At 42.2% G+C, this 18,190-nt stretch overlaps 1 protein-coding gene across 10 annotated transcripts in view; it reads left to right on the top strand.

The window, feature by feature from the left end:
• The window catches only part of pde4ca (phosphodiesterase 4C, cAMP-specific a), a 52,941-nt gene that overhangs the window by 30,911 nt on the left and 3,840 nt on the right, over window positions 1-18,190 (top strand). For 5 of the 10 annotated variants that reach the window (XM_085804179.1, XM_085804180.1, XM_085804187.1 and 2 more), the window contains 14 exons: window positions 8,680-8,871; window positions 10,027-10,071; window positions 10,754-10,790; window positions 11,537-11,610; window positions 11,723-11,775; window positions 12,502-12,614; window positions 15,555-15,648; window positions 15,771-15,943; window positions 16,049-16,147; window positions 16,349-16,513; window positions 17,202-17,301; window positions 17,477-17,631; window positions 17,748-17,870; window positions 17,986-18,168. In XM_085804179.1, the coding sequence (XP_085660305.1) occupies window positions 8,680-8,871; window positions 10,027-10,071; window positions 10,754-10,790; window positions 11,537-11,610; window positions 11,723-11,775; window positions 12,502-12,614; window positions 15,555-15,648; window positions 15,771-15,943; window positions 16,049-16,147; window positions 16,349-16,513; window positions 17,202-17,301; window positions 17,477-17,631; window positions 17,748-17,870; window positions 17,986-18,168 (1,606 nt within the window). The remainder of the gene's footprint in view (window positions 1-8,679; window positions 8,872-10,026; window positions 10,072-10,753; window positions 10,791-11,536; window positions 11,611-11,722; window positions 11,776-12,501; window positions 12,615-15,554; window positions 15,649-15,770; window positions 15,944-16,048; window positions 16,148-16,348; window positions 16,514-17,201; window positions 17,302-17,476; window positions 17,632-17,747; window positions 17,871-17,985; window positions 18,169-18,190) is intronic. The other 5 variants (XM_085804181.1, XM_085804182.1, XM_085804188.1 and 2 more) reach the window with 1 other exon arrangement.

Here is an 18,190-nt window from a genome sequence, read left to right as displayed (position 1 = left end):
TTTTTTAACAAGGGGGATTAGTCAGTAACAGAGACATGGGCACAAACAGGAGGGACTCAAAGCCAAATCTAATGTTTTCTTCCATGCTGCTGCCCAGGCAAGAGTGACTGAGATACTGCTGAAACCAGTTAAAGGACATAATAGTTTGACATTTTGCGAGACACGCTTATCTGTGTTCTCGCTAAATAAGCAGCAATGCAGCTGTTTGAGAGTCACCCAGGACTTAAATAGGGATTACAGCCGAACAGAACGTAATAGATAAATAGGTAAGAAGTATAACGCGCCACCTCCATCAGAGTGCTGCGTAGCAAAATCATTTGATGTCACGGGGAAGGAGAGGAAGGACGAAACAAACACACAGAATGGTTCTCCCTCTGTGCAACCAGAACACAGACTGGTGACTATTGTGTGCTTCACTAACTTGCACATAGAAACTGCTCTACTTTTTTAAAAGTCTGTCTGGCTCCGTATAGTTCATCCATGGTTCACTTTATTCTGCGTGTTGAGGCTGCAGGGTGTGGACTCGCAGCTGCTGGTGTGAACTTTGTGGTCCCATTAAGCCAATCCTAATCCTGGTTTGCTCCAGAACATCTTTCATGTGTCATATGCAGACACAAACAGCCGAGATTACGAATCTTAAACAACAGCAGTAAAAAAAAAAGAAAAGTGAGAGTTTTACACTTTTGTTTCACTGTATTTACTTCCGATTGCTCTCTATGGACTCATGGTCACGAAATAGAAATGATCTCAAAGGATCAAAGGAAACCCAATACTCTCACGCGTCACTAGATGAGATCTGTGTTACATGTAATAAATGCTCTCTGCCTTCTTTTAAATGTCTCTTGAATAAATGGCTGAGCCAGTCCTGCAAGACGGCTCTGGTGTAACTAATTCTACCTCTGGCTGTGTCACAGCAAAGGCTTGGGAATGATGAATGAAGGTTCAGATGACAGCTTGCCCTGGTTTACAGGCCTATCTCCTCTCTTGCTCTGCCTCTCTCTCGCTCTGCCCCGTAGCTCCTGTATTTTAATGCTCCCCAGATGGGATTGACGTTGCCGTGACAGGCGGTGACGCAGACGGGGTGTCGAGTATCAGGGCCACTGACAGGTTACCATCAATCACACTCTGTACCAGCCAGCCACTTAAATAACAAACGCTGTAACACACCTCTTTTTTTTTTTTTTCTTTTCTTTTTTTGTAAAAAATCTTCATGATGCCCAGGAATGCTGGCTCCAGTTTAGACGAGAGAGTAATCAGGTGTGTGTGTATAGGCTGTTTGTGTGTGTGCTTGCATGCGTATGTGTGTGTGCCTCTGTCAGTGTGTAAGAGTGGGCACCGTTGAGGAGTGGACAGTACTGTTACTGCCACTACTTTTAGCACTTTTCCTTGAGTACATTTCTTGTGTACCTTTACTTTACTTCACTTTAGTATTTTTTTTATAGTGTATATATATATAGTATATATATATATATATAGTACTGTATATATATATATATATATATATATATATATATATATATATTGCACCGTTGACCCTACTATACTGTAGATGTATGAATTACTGAAGTACTCTTAATAGTCAATGGAATTAATTTCCTTTTAGTAAGTTTAATTTTTCCTTTTTGAAAGTATGACACGCGCACACACACACACACACACACACACACACACACACACACACCCACACACACTATTTCCTAGACTGATGTTTGAACCCGTCATGTTAGACACCAGAGACCAGGGTCTGATCTGAGGTCCATGTTTGAAGTTTTATAAATAGAGGATTGATTTTTCTTTTTTTTGCTGCGTGTACCAGAACCAAACTACATCATCACCTAAAAAGATTTACTGTCCAGCCTCTAAAAGCTTGATGTTGAGATTTATAACCTTTATTAAATTATATATCTTTTAACCAGACAGCTTGTAGGAGTTGATGTTTTATGTTCTACAATACAGTAGGTCAGTGCGCCAAGTACGATGTTTCAGAGTCATTGCAGTACAACAATGCTTTGACGTTAAGATTAATGCACTTTTGAATATGGAAATATTTTCAAAAGTAAGCAGAACTTTACAGTAAGTCAAGTAAAAATCTGATTTAAGAAACAGAGGTGTCCACTTCTGGATTTTAATAGCGGTCAACTTAGGAATGGATCTATTTACTGTAACTACATCCAGTACTACTAGAGACATGGCATACTGGATGAGTGTCTGAGTGTCAGTTTGTTCCATCTGCATCAGTCTCGTACTAAAGATTACGAGACACTCACACAGTCAAATGATGATAGTAAAGTCTCAGTTTACAGTCAGACTGGTTAGTGACAGGCTCGGACTCTAGTCCTGCTGTGTGATTTGTTGTATTGATGTCTGTCTGTGTGAGAGGGTGCATGAATGTAGTGTTATGTGAACACAGTGTTTCAGACATGGATTTTATGGATCAGGCTATAACAGCGCCATTTTTTCTACACATGGTCATTAACTTAAACAAACTGCTGTCCTGCTGTGGACATGTCAGGTCTGAGTGGTCCTTGTTTTAAAGCTGACGTTTCCTCATGCTGTTGGGCAGCACACACACACACACAGAGAGAGAGAGAGAGTACAAAACCAGGTTGTCACAGGGGTTTAGTGTAGGGAATTCTCTTGATTAAGTATTTTTGGCTCCTCAGAGAGCTTTCAAACCACTTGGATGAAGAAAAAAAACTATCCATCTGCTGCGCAATAAAAAAAGATTTTTAATGTGATTCTCATTTTGCAAGTCTGTATCCTGTCCATGTAGCTATCAAACTCTTATCTGTGCTCTGATTCTGAGACAAGGCACAACTAGAGAAACAAATTAATAATCCTTTTAATCGTAAGGACTAAACATTTTTTCCATCCAGGTGGTTAAAGAATCTTTTTTGGAATAGGTTCAGATACATGTGAGCGGCTTTAAATTGATGTCTTGGTTTTATTAAATTGTTTTAGAGAAAGTGATGAATACCCTCTTTGACTGTATTCACAATCCCTACATTTTTCCATCATCAGAACTAGTTGTCTTTTTGTAAGTCCGTCACACCTTATAGTGACGTTTTCCATCAAAAAAGCAGCTAACAAGAGACGCTTATTATTCATAGTGAGCTCCAAACAGGAGGTGTTATTAAGTGATTGTAGACAGACTGAGCAGTTCTCAGTAATCAGCCACTATTTAGATTTCTCAAATGTGATATTTTGGTTTTGGACCATTTTCCTCATAGATACATACATATCTGATACATACACTTGAGTTTATCACTATTTTCTGATATTGTTGAACACAACTATTTGTCATTTTATCAGGAAATAAAGAATATGGAAACAAAAACATTATATTTTTTCCTAAAAAGGCTCATGAGGTAGAAGCCAGTCAATTAGTAGTAAGTAGTAATTAGTCAAATGTTTAGTTTTTCCTATTGTCGACAGTTGACTATTGTCCATCTCTTGCAATCCCACCACAGCTCAGTAGAGGGCCCCTCTCCTCAGAGTGACTGAACTGAATCATTTCAGTTCCCCAGACAGCATCTACTACTACACACACCAGCCATCACTCACCAAGTTTATCTTGTGCATTGTTCAACAGCAACCACCCACTCAGCAGGAGAAATTTAAAAAAGAAAAAATGCATTTGTTCTTTCTTTTTTTTTTTGCTTCTTTTTTTGCCACTTGTGGCTGAGTATGAGAAATGGAGGGAGGGAGGAGGGGGTGTGAGGGAAGGAGAGGAGAGGTGGGTGGGAGGGTGAGACTGGTTGGCATGTGAAAGACACAAAGACAATGGAGTGGTTTTGAAGACCGACTGTCCAAACAGCCATGGTGCTTCTGTGGGAGCTTCCTGTCCTGGTGAAGTGCACGTTGAGCCTGAACACTGACCTTTGACCTTTTAAAAACACATAATGCCTCAGTTGACATATTTAGTATTCATTTTGTCAATTGTATGCTTAAAGACTGCACACGATGAAGATTTAAAAAAAATTATCATTGGGGCGGTTTAGCTCAGTTGGTGGAGCACCCGCCCCATGTGTTGAGGCTATAGTCCCCGGTTAGAGTCCCGCGTCGAGCAGCCCTGTCCTGCATGTCATCCCCCCCTCTCTGCCTCCCATTTCCTGTCTCTCTCTCAACTGTCCATTAAAGGCAAAAAAGCCCCAAAAATAAACTTTAAAAAAAAAATATATATATATCATTAAGCTTGAATCTAAAAATATGACTTCCGTCTGTAGAGAAACTCCTCTTCATATTAAAACTACTGGGCTAAATAAGAATATTATTATTTCTAATTCAGGTTTAATTGAAAGACTGTTCTCATCTACGTAATCAAATCACATTTTCTTCGTCACTCATTTTCTTCGATAGCAGCTACACAAGGAACACAATGAAATACACACATACAGTAGTACACATCTGATGCATTTCACCAAGAACAACAGAATTTGATCAACACCTCCCTGGCACAGTCGTAGCAGAAATTCATTTTCACAAGGACAGTGTGTGCTGTTGAATTATTGTTTCAATATTGTTTATTTGGAGCCCCATCAGTAGTTAGTTGCCTTGGCAACAACTACTACTGGTGTTCATGCAACCATGTTTATTATTCATTAGATCTGATTCATACAAACCAGAGGGAAACCACTGCAGTTGTAGTAGTGAGAATCACAGACAGACATATTGCTGCAAAAAACACTCAGTACCTATTGTGTCTGAGTGTGTGTGTAAATAAAAGATAAATAGTCAGGAGTCTTCTGTCTGTTTCCTCCCCTGTGATGAACTCAGCTCAGTGCGAGAGAAAGAGGAGAAAAAACGGGAGTGGAAATAGCAGCGAGGGAAAGACGTGGGCGATATTTTGATCTGTGATCTAATTTTAGCTTGGCATCGTCTTCAAATAGAAACTTCTCCATCAATATTCATGAATGGAGGGAAGAATCTGCTGCTCTGTGATGCAGAGGCAGAAGACAGAGGAGGGGCTGGAGGACTCTGTATTCCACCTGAAATGCTATTTTTAGCCGCATCGCTGCCTCTCTCGGTCTATTCCCCATGCGGGGAGGCTAAAATTAGCTGCACAGAGACAGAGGCATAGAGCAGAAACAAAAATAGAAATGGGTTTATGGTCGGAGCACGCAGGAACAGCCAGGGGTGCAGCATCATTAGTGAGGACAGATCGAGGGAGATGGAGAGAACAGAGGAGTTGAAGAGTGTTCTTGTAGTAACCTGGCTGGTTAGGGTGTGTGTGTGTTCACTGATCAACATGGACACTTTATAAGTGTGTAAGGTGGCACGTTGCATGACTGTGATACACATTAATACACATATAATTTCCCCATTTTTCTATCAAAACGCATTCATCTACACCTGTGACACACACACACACACACACACACACATTTGTACATTTTGACACATACCTGAAACTGCTCCAGTGGACTAAAGACCAAGAAGTCCTCATGGACATGTCTAAGAACAGGCTGTACTCTTTTCCTCTGAGATTGTATTTACGCTCACTCTCTCTTTGGCCTATTTTACCTCAGCCTAGCTCTCTTTTACCCATCCTCACCCCGCTATCCCCGCTCCCTCCCACCGACTCCTCTCTTTGGCTAAGTATAGTGCAGTCAGTATGTCTGAATCTGTCACATGAATGGAGAGGGGGGGGGGGGCTTCTGTTCGGCTGGTGTTATGTAATAGCCAGTAACACACCACTGTCAAGCTCTCATGCAGCATCCTGAGAGGGTAGCAGGGCAGAGCAATGAATGGGAGTTGTGCATGGTGCAGTCGGTTCATTCTTACAGTCGGAGGCACATTTTCCCTGCGATCAAATGTGTGTACTAAATACTAATGCTATGAAAGCGAGTGGCAGTGCTCCAAGAATGGCAGCAATGAATCAATCCACCTCAATGTGATGGATCGACACCAAACTTTGACGCTCATAGTCCTCAGAGGATGAATCCTGTTGGCTCTTGTGATCCCCCAATTCCTCCATGAGACTGACATCTGTAGTTTTTAGAGGAATATCTTGAAAACTGGATTGCCATGAAATTTGGTACTTTCTTTATAGCAGTGCAGTCATTATATTGATTCATTGCTGATGATGAAGTGGCGTACAACAATACATATCCAAACTCCCCATACTTTCCTTTGCAATTTATTGTTTAAAAGAACTGTTAACATCCCGGTAAATAAATATTCAGGTTATTAAACTAATCAGCTGATCAATTACTATTAATGACAGTAACGAGGATATTCAATTTAGGTCTGCCCGATGCACAGCTGTGTAGCATGTATATTAGGTTCTTATTTGGCTTTACAGAGGCACTTAATGGAACTAAACCCTTCACATGCTTAAGTTAAAATGTCTGCTGTCTCCTCTTGCCTGGTGTTTAAACTACCAGACGTTAATATATAGACCTGACACAGCTGCGCAGTGAATTTAAAGCTATGTTAATCTGTACTCTGGCCTGAAATCTGTCATGTAATCTTGACGTTTTGTTATGCTGTTTTATTATTTCCCACATTTATCAGCAACAGATATTTCTAGCTGCCACTCCTGTACTCAAAACTGCAGTTTTCGTTTGCATTGGGTTTCAGAGATTTTTTTTTTTTTTTGTATATTTGAATATAGTTTCCCCTGCTGTATTTATTTGAAAAATATCGAGTGTGTGGCTTAGCATCTGCCCGTCCAAAATCCTCCACGTTCTGTTCATGGTTGTTTTGCCAAAGCATGGATTTCTACTCTGGCGTTACTCAGACTGTTTAGAAAAGACGACGTGTTGCCAAACGGAGCTGCAGGCTGTGAGAGTCTCTCCGGGTCCGCATGTCAGCAGAGGGGCTGTGGGAAAATAGAGATGTGGATCAAGGCAGAAACGTGCCCAGACTGTGAAGCGGGAGCCTCACTCTGCCTTTATTTGGTGTTTTTCTCCGTAGTCGGATCGTGTTTGATCAGGAGGAACTCCTCCTCACCTGAACACCGGGCTATTTTTAGACTCACACTCACATGACCCTACGTCAATACGCTGATGCTAATTTTACACACACTGTTCACTCACAGTCCTTCACACGCACACACACACGCACACACTTGCAGACCTCTGTGGGTATTCACACTTTTACCTCACCTGCGTGACATTCGCCACACAGGCTTTACACCTTTAAAGGGGTGTAACTGTTTTTCACTTGTCATTTCAAGAATGTTATCCTAATGATCAGTGCGGCTCCAGTAGGCTCACAGAGGCTCATGAAGGCCGTTCACTGTCTGTGGCTCTCAACACCCACTCATTGTGGTTTCAGTCTAATTTTGTTGGGTTTTTTATTTCTCATTTGCCATTGTTTGACAAATTTAAACACAGCTCTGATTTTAGTCTACTTTGTGGGATTTAGCAGATGAGATTTGATAACTGCATTCCCACATATTTCACACTGTCATATCCTTTTTGTCGCCCTCTCAAATCTGTCATTTTTAGCTCTTATTGTGGTCATTGCTGGCCCATAATGGTTACGCTTCCTTCTAATTTACACTATTTCCTGTTAAAGAGATAAAAATGACTTCATGTTGTTACCCGATGATGACAGCGTGTGATATATTTAGATGCGGGGTATTGTACTGTATTTTACACGCATTTTCTCCCTTTCATTGTTACTGGACCAACAGCAGTCTTTTCACTGGAGTAGACAGGGGGGCACTCTGCTGTGTCGACCTTTTCAAGACGGTCAATCAGAGCGTATTTACCCACAAGAATAGTCATTTTCTTTACCTGTTGAAATCTGACGTGTGTCCTCTTTGATCCATTTGTCTCACGATCACATTGTTATTGCCTGCAGCAATCAATAAAAACAATTTACACGTTAGCAGTTTAAAGGTAGAGTCTGTAGGATTTTCCTAAAAAACAAAATATAGATAGAGTTATACAAAAGAAATCCTGCTTAATCATCACCTATGGGCCTCTGCTCATAATAATACTAAAATAACTTGCATTTATATAGTGCTTTTCAAAATACCCAAGGCATGAATGGATGTTTTGGTGTAGTCGGGACGTTTCAGAGTGGAGAGTCGATGTGTTTTCCCCATCCAATAACAGAGCGCAGGTGAAGTTGGGTGTGTGGCGCTCTGGGCTTGCATAAAAGCCAACACCAAGATAGCAACTGGACGCCATCAAGCCAGGATCCAGTAGCAAATATTCAAACAAGAACTTTGAAGGTCTAAGTGGGGAAGGGCTCTGTGGGAACAGCAGTTGAACATGGTTTCAGTCCTGACAGCTGCTGTCAGGGGCAGGGGGGTGTCCGCAGTTGAGCCCGAGAGGAAGGGCCCTGTGTGTTTACAAACGGCAACGGACAGACCTACAGACTCTACCTTTAAAATTGTAATGACCAGTCAGTCAGTGTATTTGTATTAACGCTGTTGAAGCTATAAACAATCGCAAGGTGATGGTATTCAGTTGATTGATCTGATGTGTGAAGAAACAGGATCCTTCTTCTTGTTGTAAATGAATGTTCTCAACATGAAATATGTCTAAACCAGTTAAAACAAACAACTACAACATGCGCCCAGCATTGATGAATGGATGGATGCTTTTCTTTCATCTCCTCTCCATGCTGTGGCATAAATCTGCATGTTCGTTTGTTTTATGTCTAACATTGTACATCTAACCCCAATGAATCCCCTCCCTCTTTCCATTTTTTTCTCCATAGTTTTGATGTGGAGAATGGATTGTCAGTGGGCCGCAGCCCCCTGGACCCCCAGGCCAGCCCTGGCTCTGGTATGGTCATCCAGGCCAACTTTCCCCACAGCCAGCGACGGGAATCCTTCCTCTACCGCTCTGACTCTGACTTTGACCTTTCACCCAAAGGTCCTTCCAGAAACTCCTCCACTGCCAGTGACCTGTAAGTTAATTTCTAAACCAGCTGCTCGGCGCATTGGTACCGTCGTATTTCTTTTTGAACAGGAGCCACACTAATGCGTATCATACAGTGGTTTATGTTTGCTGTGTGTTTAGTAGAATGGTTTTTAAGTGTATCTAAGCAAACTATGTTTTACTTGATTTATTCCAGATCATGACAGCCTTCTTTAACCCCCTTAGAATAATCCACTGCTTCTCAGTTGCTCCCAATCCACACAAACTACACTGTTACGTTGTGTGGTTATTTCAACACAGTGATCTCTTGATGCAAACACAACTCCACAGCCTTAAATTTATTATTAAAATCATCAAGCTCAGTCATACAGTTCTAGAGTATCAGCAGTGTTTTCTGTGTAATTCTGCTCACAAATCTCAGACTTTGCTGATGCTGAAATACCAGTGTAAGATTACACATGTTTGTTGTCTGTAAAATTATCTTTAACAAAAAAAGATATGTCTGTTTATGTATTTCCCTATTTGTCTGTTTCCCCTGTGTGAAGAGGTTTCCACTTTGAAGGTCTCATACTTTGCACTGGTTTAAGGGTTGGCTCTCTTACAAGCTGCAGCAAACAGTTGTGGTCTCAATTTCATTTGCCAATTTGAAAGTAGTCTCATTTTCATTGTATTACTAAAGAGACCTGTGGGCAAAAGAGCTTTGGTTTAGGTGATGTTTTCTCTCTTTCATAGCTTTTCTCACCAATTTCCAAAGTTATTCTGTGCACGTGCTTATATCTGACAGAAGCACTGATAAGCAGGAGCTACCTTGAGCAACTTTTGATGCATTCGTTGTCCCAGTATTTCAATTTTACAGGCTCAAAGCCAGTATAGTATAACATGCTGCACGTTGCATGTGTTTCAAATATTTACAGACAGATCTGCAGTCTCAAAAAGAGCAACGAAACTGCAAGCAGCTGTTTCTCATCACAAAAAGTTTGCATGTCAAATCTGCTTTGCTGAGACTGCAAACCGTAAGAAAGATGGGGCTATTTTTTTAGTTGGTTGTTTCATTTATATCCTCAAGAAAGACCCACCCTTCAACCCCCCCCCCCCCCACTTCATTTTGTCTGAACACCTTGAGGTTTTTTAACGGAAGCAGTCACAGGCATCCTCATCGACTCTTGCCTATCTGTTTTTGAAGGGAAGAAAGCTTGAAGCATTGGGAGGTCAACTGGTTGTCGTCCCGGTGAGAAGAACATGATAAAACAAAAATTAGATAAAAACACTGACTCTGTCCCCTTTACGCCCTCTCCTGCATTCCCTCTAGATGGTTTCATGGTCATTTCCCACCTCCCTCCTGACAAACGTGACTAAATATCAAACACCTCACTTGTGACCCTTGTTAGACCCCCTCCCCCTCTCTCTCAAACACCCAGTTTTGTTTGGTTTGTTTTTGCATGTGACGCTTAATCAAAACCCAACCTGAGTATGATAACACACTGTGGTTTCATTTATTTGTGGTATTTACCAGTTCAAACCCACATCACGCACCCTTCTACTGTACCTACCCCGAGTCCGTTTCCTCACCAACCTCATTATACGCAGTGCATGAGATATTTACTTTCTGGCATACATTTTTCCAGAGTAATGACAGTAAGTGAGTGATAAGTGAGGACATCTGAGAACTAAATATAATAACTAATTGTGTCCTCCAGCTGCCTGGTTGCACAGACAGCCTCAGGTTTTAAAAAACTAGAAATAATATCTCCCTTTAATTTATTTCATCTTAACAGAGTGAAGTTCAGCCTCTGTATTTAACATGGATACATTATTAAAATTCAGCTCATATGTACTGTAGGTCCTCTAGTCAGTGTTTCAAGTGTTTGTTTCATGCCTTTTCCTCCTGTGTGTTCTGTTCTGTGTTGCAGACACACAGAAGACATGATTGTTACACCGTTCGCACAGGTGAGTCCTCTGAAATTTGTCAATCTCGCCTTCAGAAGTTACATTCCTTTGTCTGCTAGTTGAACATTTGTGTACTCGAAGTGTTGCTCAAAAAAAAAAAAAAAGTCATTTCCCCCGCATTAGCCTAAGACAGCGGGTCTTTCAGAAAATGGTCAGCTCAGTAGAGTACGAGCTTTACTGCAGCACTGGAACAGCCCCTCAGCGTTATGTTGGCCCTGTGACAGGATCGGTCGCCCCGCCGGTGTTGCCTGGCTCTTACGTTGGACGTGCGTCACACTTGTGCTCACTTTACACCGAGAGAGAAGCAGTAAATCCAATACTGCTGGATCATGCTGTTTAAATTTGCATGCTGGCTGATAAGGCTTGTACGTGGTTCAGGCCTGGACACCGGATACTCCGTGAGGCTTTCTCTGCGTGCTGAGTCAGTGTTTGGCTGCAGATGGGGTGACAGACGTGACATAGAAGGGTGTCAGTGATGCCATCAAAACATCAGAAAGGGAGAGGGGGGAATGCCTCTGTGGCACTTCAGCTAGGAGGATGAAAGCCTCAGTGTCTGGTTTCAAAAGCTCGTCTGTTATTCAAATTGAGATGCACTTGATGTAGCTCAAGATGAATTAAGTGGAGGCATGTACAAGTATTCAGTGCCATCACCAAAGAGACATCTGTAGTTTCATTGCACAAGTGCCATGTACTGTACATGTACTTCATATTTGATCAGCTCATACATTCTTGTTCTTGCCCTCCAGGTCCTCGCCAGCCTGAGGACGGTCCGAAGTAACTTTGCCGTCATAACCGGCCAGCAAGATCGCACGGCCAGCAAGTGGGTTTTTAGAAAATGTCACATCTCCCCATCACACCTGATGAATAAAACCCTGCTGTTGTAACTGTGTGTCTTTTTTTACTCACCGACTGTGGTTGATCTCTGTCTACAGGACGCGATCCTCAGGCAGCAACCCACCATCCATGTGCAAGACCAGCCTGGCAGGTTGGTACCGATATTAGAATGGGAATATTTCGCTAATCAATATTTTAGTGTATAATCTGTATAACATTACAACACACCAATATATTATCATGATTGAATTTGTAAATTGTGTTGTTGCTACTGTACCTAATTACAGTGATGAAAGTGAAGTTGGAGCAACTAATTAAATAATTTGTTTAGGTATCAAATTCTTTCAAATTCTTTCTTTTGTACAAAGGTAAAGAATATTATAGCAGAATAATACAATACAACAACTTAAAATAGGAGAAAAAATTACAAAAATTACAAAGTTAAATATTAACAGAATTACAAAGTTAAAAACTGTAAGAATAAACCCCAAAATTTGCCCCTCCCCCTCCCCCCATCTTAACAATATATACAAAAGAAAATATAAGCATACAATACATACAATAGTATATTGTCAGACTACTCCTTTACAAGAAAATACCTTAATCTTATGTAAAAGTGTTTAAGTATTGTCAGTACAATGTACCGTACTTGAAGAGAAGTATATATAAAGCATAAATACTAGTAAGTAAAGTACTTAAGACAATGTCTAAGGTTCAGTACTTCACGGATTAAATCTATCTTTTATTGGTGACCAGTGGGTTCAAAGCCTGATATAAGTTTCATTTCAAAGCTCTTTTTTGAAATTTGACCATTATGTGAATTATCTCCAACAGCTGAATCCATCCCATAATGTCTCCCTGTGTTTATCTGATACAGAGGAGCCGCACCAGCAGCTGGCCATAGAGACTCTGGACGAGCTCGACTGGTGTCTGGAGCAACTAGAGACGCTGAAAACGCGGCACTCTGTCAGCGAGATGGCTTCAAACAAGGTATTTTAACATAAAGCACAACACTAAGGCAGACAGACGCTGGGGTAGGCCTCGGAGGGATACACTGAACATACACACCTGTCAAAGGATAAAAGGCAGACACTGTACACACTGCTTCACTGTTCAGGTTAACATTTAATACAGTGAGGTTCAGTCAGTGCAAGGTTGTAGCACACTCACTCTAATCTGTGCTGTGATTCACCCCCCTGAAGGATTTTATTAGTCATGTGCATCTTGTTGCCATTTTTAAGGTAGTCAGATTCAAACTCCATCAACACGGTACAGTAGATGACCCTGCCCTTAACATGGTTGAACTTGGTACATATACAAGAGCATATTTCCCATTAGAAATAGAACAGGAAAACCTTAGTGGTTAGAATTCAACTTTCAACAACATTCAACAGGCAAGTTGAAGTTAAAAACAGGCAAGCGTGAACTAGTGTTTCCCTTTTGAGATGAAAACCATTAGTGTTTTTTATTTTATTATTATTTAAAATTAATTTTCATTAGTTTTTCATTCATCGATGGGCATCTTTGGCTACACACAGCTGTTTTCCGCCCAAATTAGAGTGAGCTACAAGTGCAACACTAAGCTCGGGGACTGTGTGTGATGTACTGGGCAGTTAGCCTTCACTGATCCCAAGTGCAGTTCTCTTCACTGGTCTGAAAGCTCACTAATACAAAGAATCCATCAGGAAAATATGAATAGGATCTCCCATCCGTCAGCGGAGAGGAGAGGGGCTTATTCCATGAATGAGCGGGATGGTTGCAGCCATGCATATAGAGACGAGACCTACAGACACACCCTTCCCCCCACTCATGTGCAGAAGAATGTGAATGAGGTAGTGGGAGCTGGAGATGAAATCGCATCCCCCCTTCCCCTCCTCCTCTTCCTCATCCATCGTTCCTCTGGTTATCCCTTCTCCTCTCCTCTCCTCTTCTCCTCCTCCTCTCTCAGAGAAGAGCCCGGCGCTCATGTGATTCCATGATTAGACCGCCCACACAACATACACGTGCTCTTCATACTAACACACACGTACACACTCTTCCTCCCATCACATACATGTACAGCGCCCGCCTTGCCTGCTGTCATATACATTGCCCGCTCGGATATATATATATACCATTACACATGCCACACTCACGTGGCAGCAGTAAGGTTCCGTGGGAGGCAAGCCCACCACCCTCTTACCCCTACCCCTACCCCACCCAACCAACCAATCAACCACCCCCAGAAACTGTCTTTGAGGATGGGGGAGAACTCTCTGGTCCATTGAAAAATGTATGCTTGAGGAAATGCTCATTACATCCCATTCAGATTTTTTTTTTTCCCACATTCAACAGTCGCCTCGAGACTCGTTGCTCAAACTGCAACCAAGTAAACTGGAACTTCCTGTCCTTCTTTAACATAATGAGACAATAAAAAATATCTTTTCATATTTTGCACCAGGTCCAAACTTTGTTAGACTGTAACTAACCAAATAAATGCTGGATTAAGCAAATTTAGGAAGAATTAGGAAATTAACTCATTTTTTTGTCACCAAAATATGTGACTTCGCATGTGCCATCACAGTCTGTTTTTACTCGTTTTCACACAGGAACATATTGTTTTCATTTTGCAGCCGGCTTTGAGCATATTTCCATATTAGAGAATTTAGTCATCTTCTGTTTATAATCACACGCATGATAACAGTCAATATATCCACATCTTTGTGGTACAGAGTGTTCTGTTTTTATTTTTGGCTCCATGAATGAAATAACCCCCACCCCACCCCATCCATTCAAAGCTTTTCCTTCATATCTTGTTCAAACTTGGTGCACATGGTGTCTCACACATCCTCCGCCTCCGATACACTCGGCCCCGCCTACTTTGTGCATCTCTTGGCCAATGAGGGACCTGCATCTCTGCCAGCCTCTGCTGCAGCAGGCGCCTCACTGGCTGCTATTTTTAGACATTTTTGGAAGGAGGCGGGGATTAGTACCTCGTTCTCCCTGTGTTTACACACACACAGGAGCAGGCAGTAACTGAGTGAATGAGGGAGAGTCAGGATGAGGATGAGTGAGGGAGTGTTGCTTCTCTGCCTCGCATCCTCCCATCCCACAGCTATGCTTCCACTCTCTTGTTCTTCCATGGACCCACTGGACAGATATTCCTTCCATCCGTTCAGCTCGTACTGATCAAAGCTCTCGTAGCACTAACTAGTGGACTGCCTGCTTGCAGTGGATTTTGCTCATGCAAGCAGAGTGCAGGAGCACACACTGTCCCCGCTGTCTGTCTCTCTGCCGAACAGACAGTGTCGCTGGACGACCAGGAAGCTCAGCTCTCTCACTCTGATTTATTTTTGCTCCCATGCTTGATTTTGTGCTGAAATGCCAGAATTGAGCTATTCCATGTCTGCGTCGTGGATGTTCTTCCAGGTAAGGAGAGGCGAGGGGATGAACTGGGTGGGAGGGGGGGGGGGCGAGACAGCTCCAGGCTCACATGTTGCTCCTTTTGTGAATGAATGTGAATGAGCTGAACAACTGGTGGTTGTTGTGATCCTGTGAGACTCCACTGAGATTAGTGGATTGTTTGGGTGCAGCCTACTTGCGAGTAAAGTCAATCATGCATCTTTCTTTGTCCAATCATCAGCGTCTGAGCTGTGTGTGACGTGCCACACACAAAAATGTGCGCTCCAGAGATTGTAGGTCTTGTTGATATAGGCTAACCACTCTTGTTAGATCACCTATGTTAATGTGTTTCCTCTGCGGAGCTAATGGTTCTCTGTGTTTGAATGAGTCTCGCATGCGAGATGCGATACTTCACAAGATGTTTGTTGCTGCAGAAAAGTTTAATCATCAGCATATTCGCAGTGACATTTGCTGCAGCAGGGAGTCAGGATTCACTACTTTTACCACAGACTCATGGATGCTTGTGTGTGTGTTTGTTTGTCCCCCCAGTTCAAGAGGATGCTGAACCGAGAGCTCACCCAGCTGTCAGAAACCAGCCGTTCAGGGAACCAGGTGTCTGAGTTCATCTCTAGCACCTTCCTAGGTAAAACACTCCACATAAACACATACAGTACATACTCTACATGTAAATCAAATCAAAGGATAACAAAAAGATCTTAACAAACTTGATCTTTGATAATGATTTGATCTGTTTCCACCTGACAGAGAAGCAACATGACATGGACATCATGTCTCCCCCCACCAAGGAGAAGGACAAGAAGAAGCGGCCCATGTCCCAGATCAGCGGTGTGAAGAAGCCCACCCACAGCCCCAGCCTCGCCCCCTCCACCATCCCTCGCTTTGGAGTCAACGCCAGCCAGGAAGGACTCCTAGCCAAGGTCCCAGAACTAGTTCAACACTGAATTGGTCTCAATGCAACTGGTTTTTCAATGACCCCCCTCCCTTTGCAGGATGTTTTAATGATGTATATTGTTCACTGGCAGGAGATGGAGGACGTAAACAGATGGGGCATCGACATCTTTAAGGTCTCCGAGTATTCTGGCAGTCGTCCACTGACGGTCACCATGTACACCATCTTCCAGGTAACACACCTCACAACGTGCTGCACTTCTCTGAAACAGAGTATAGTCACATAACCTCGAACGCTCGGCACAGCAAATGAATGAACAAGGGCGTAAATCAATGAATGAAACAATGACGTAACAAACTAATTTTGGTAAGCGATCGATCTTAACCTCGACTGACCCGACGTGTGATGTGCTCCTTCTCTTCTGTTGCTGTAGGAACGTGAGCTGCTCAAGTCCTTTAAGATTCCTGCAGACACTTTCATTACCTTCATGATGACTTTGGAGGACCATTACCATGCTGACGTAGCTTACCACAACAACATCCACGCTGCCGATGTGGTCCAGTCCACACACGTCCTGTTGTCCACACCTGCACTGGAGGTGGGTGGTTAGGTTACATTCATTCAACCAATAGAAAGTTCAGATACAAAGTTCAGTTGAAGCCACACACACTCACCAGTGGTGGACAGTAACGGAGTAAATTTACTGGAGTATTGTACTTAAGTACATATCCAGAGAAAGTATTTGTACTTTACTTGAGTATATAGATTAGATAGATTTAGTAGATTTCTTTGGTACTTATAACTCTTAATTGAATACATTTCCAAGACAAACATTTTTACTTTTACTCGAGTTAATTTCTAGGAAGGCTGAAAAGTACTCGTTACTTTCAGGTCTGCTCTTTTTTTTTTTTTTCTAAAATACTATTGGACACAAGCTGTATTTGTCAAAAAAGGAAAAAGGAAATTCTCAGAAACAAGATTTAAAAGGTCCTTAAATTAATTTAGAAAAAATTATAGTAATTCATTGATCTGAAAAATAAGAAATTTACTCTTACTCTTACTTTTACTTAAAGTAAATTTAAAAGCATGTACTTTTGGATACTTAAGTACCTTTAAAAGCAAGTACTTTTTTACTCTTACTCGAGTAACATGTCGAGTAAATTTTGACAAGTAGTATTTGTACTCTTACTCGAGTACTGGTCGAGTACTCTGTCCATCTCTGACACTCACACACTCACACACACATATATTGAGTGTCCTTTCTCTTCTTGTTTGTGTTGTCCAAGGCTGTGTTTACTGATCTGGAGATCCTTGCCGCCCTGTTTGCCAGCGCCATCCACGATGTGGATCACCCTGGAGTTTCCAATCAGTTTCTCATCAACACCAGTGAGTCTGCATACAGTAGCTCCACGGGGATTATGTGATCATGTGTGGGTGCTGCTGAGTGTGTTAAATGATGTGGACGAGGTGGCTATGAACACGTGTCCGTGCACAGTGTGACAGTCAGGTGGTTTTCGAAGGGCTGCGTGTAAACTTTGTTTTTCTGTCTTTTTGCCTTCAGACTCGGAGCTGGCGCTGATGTACAATGACTCTTCGGTGCTGGAGAATCACCACCTGGCCGTAGGCTTCAAGCTTCTGCAGGAGGACAACTGTGACATCTTTCAGAACCTCAGCAAAAAACAGAGGCAGTCCTTGCGCAAAATGGTCATCGACATGGTAAGGCAGTTTTGGTAGAACTTCAGTTTTAGATACAGCTGTTTACTGTTTCTGCTTTACAATTGGTCCTTTTTTTGTCAGTCTTTTAACAGTGAATTGATGTGATGTTCTTGCAGGTGCTGGCCACAGATATGTCTAAACACATGAACCTATTAGCAGACCTGAAAACCATGGTGGAGACCAAGAAAGTCACCAGTCTAGGAGTTCTGCTGCTGGACAACTACTCAGACCGTATACAAGTGAGCACCATTTTGCCTTTAATAGAAAAACAAACAACATTAGTAAAAAAAGAAAAGAAAAAGTGATTGATCTGCCCTTATTTGATCCTCACACACTATTTATCTGTCACCACAGGTTCTTCAGAACATGGTGCACTGTGCAGACCTGAGTAACCCCACCAAGCCTCTTGAGTTGTATCGGCAGTGGACGGACCGCATCATGGTGGAGTTTTTCACCCAGGGGGACAGAGAGAGGGACAAAGGCATGGAGATCAGCCCCATGTGTGACAAACACAACGCCTCCATAGAGAAGAACCAGGTACTGTAGAGGAATCTGTTGT

The sequence above is a fragment of the Trachurus japonicus genome, chromosome 17, assembly GCF_045865225.1.
Source record: "Trachurus japonicus isolate A0001 chromosome 17, Traja_1.0".
NCBI lineage: Eukaryota > Metazoa > Chordata > Actinopteri > Carangiformes > Carangidae > Trachurus > Trachurus japonicus.
Note: the sequence above shows the minus strand (reverse complement) of the source record. Positions and strands in the feature narration are given on the sequence as shown.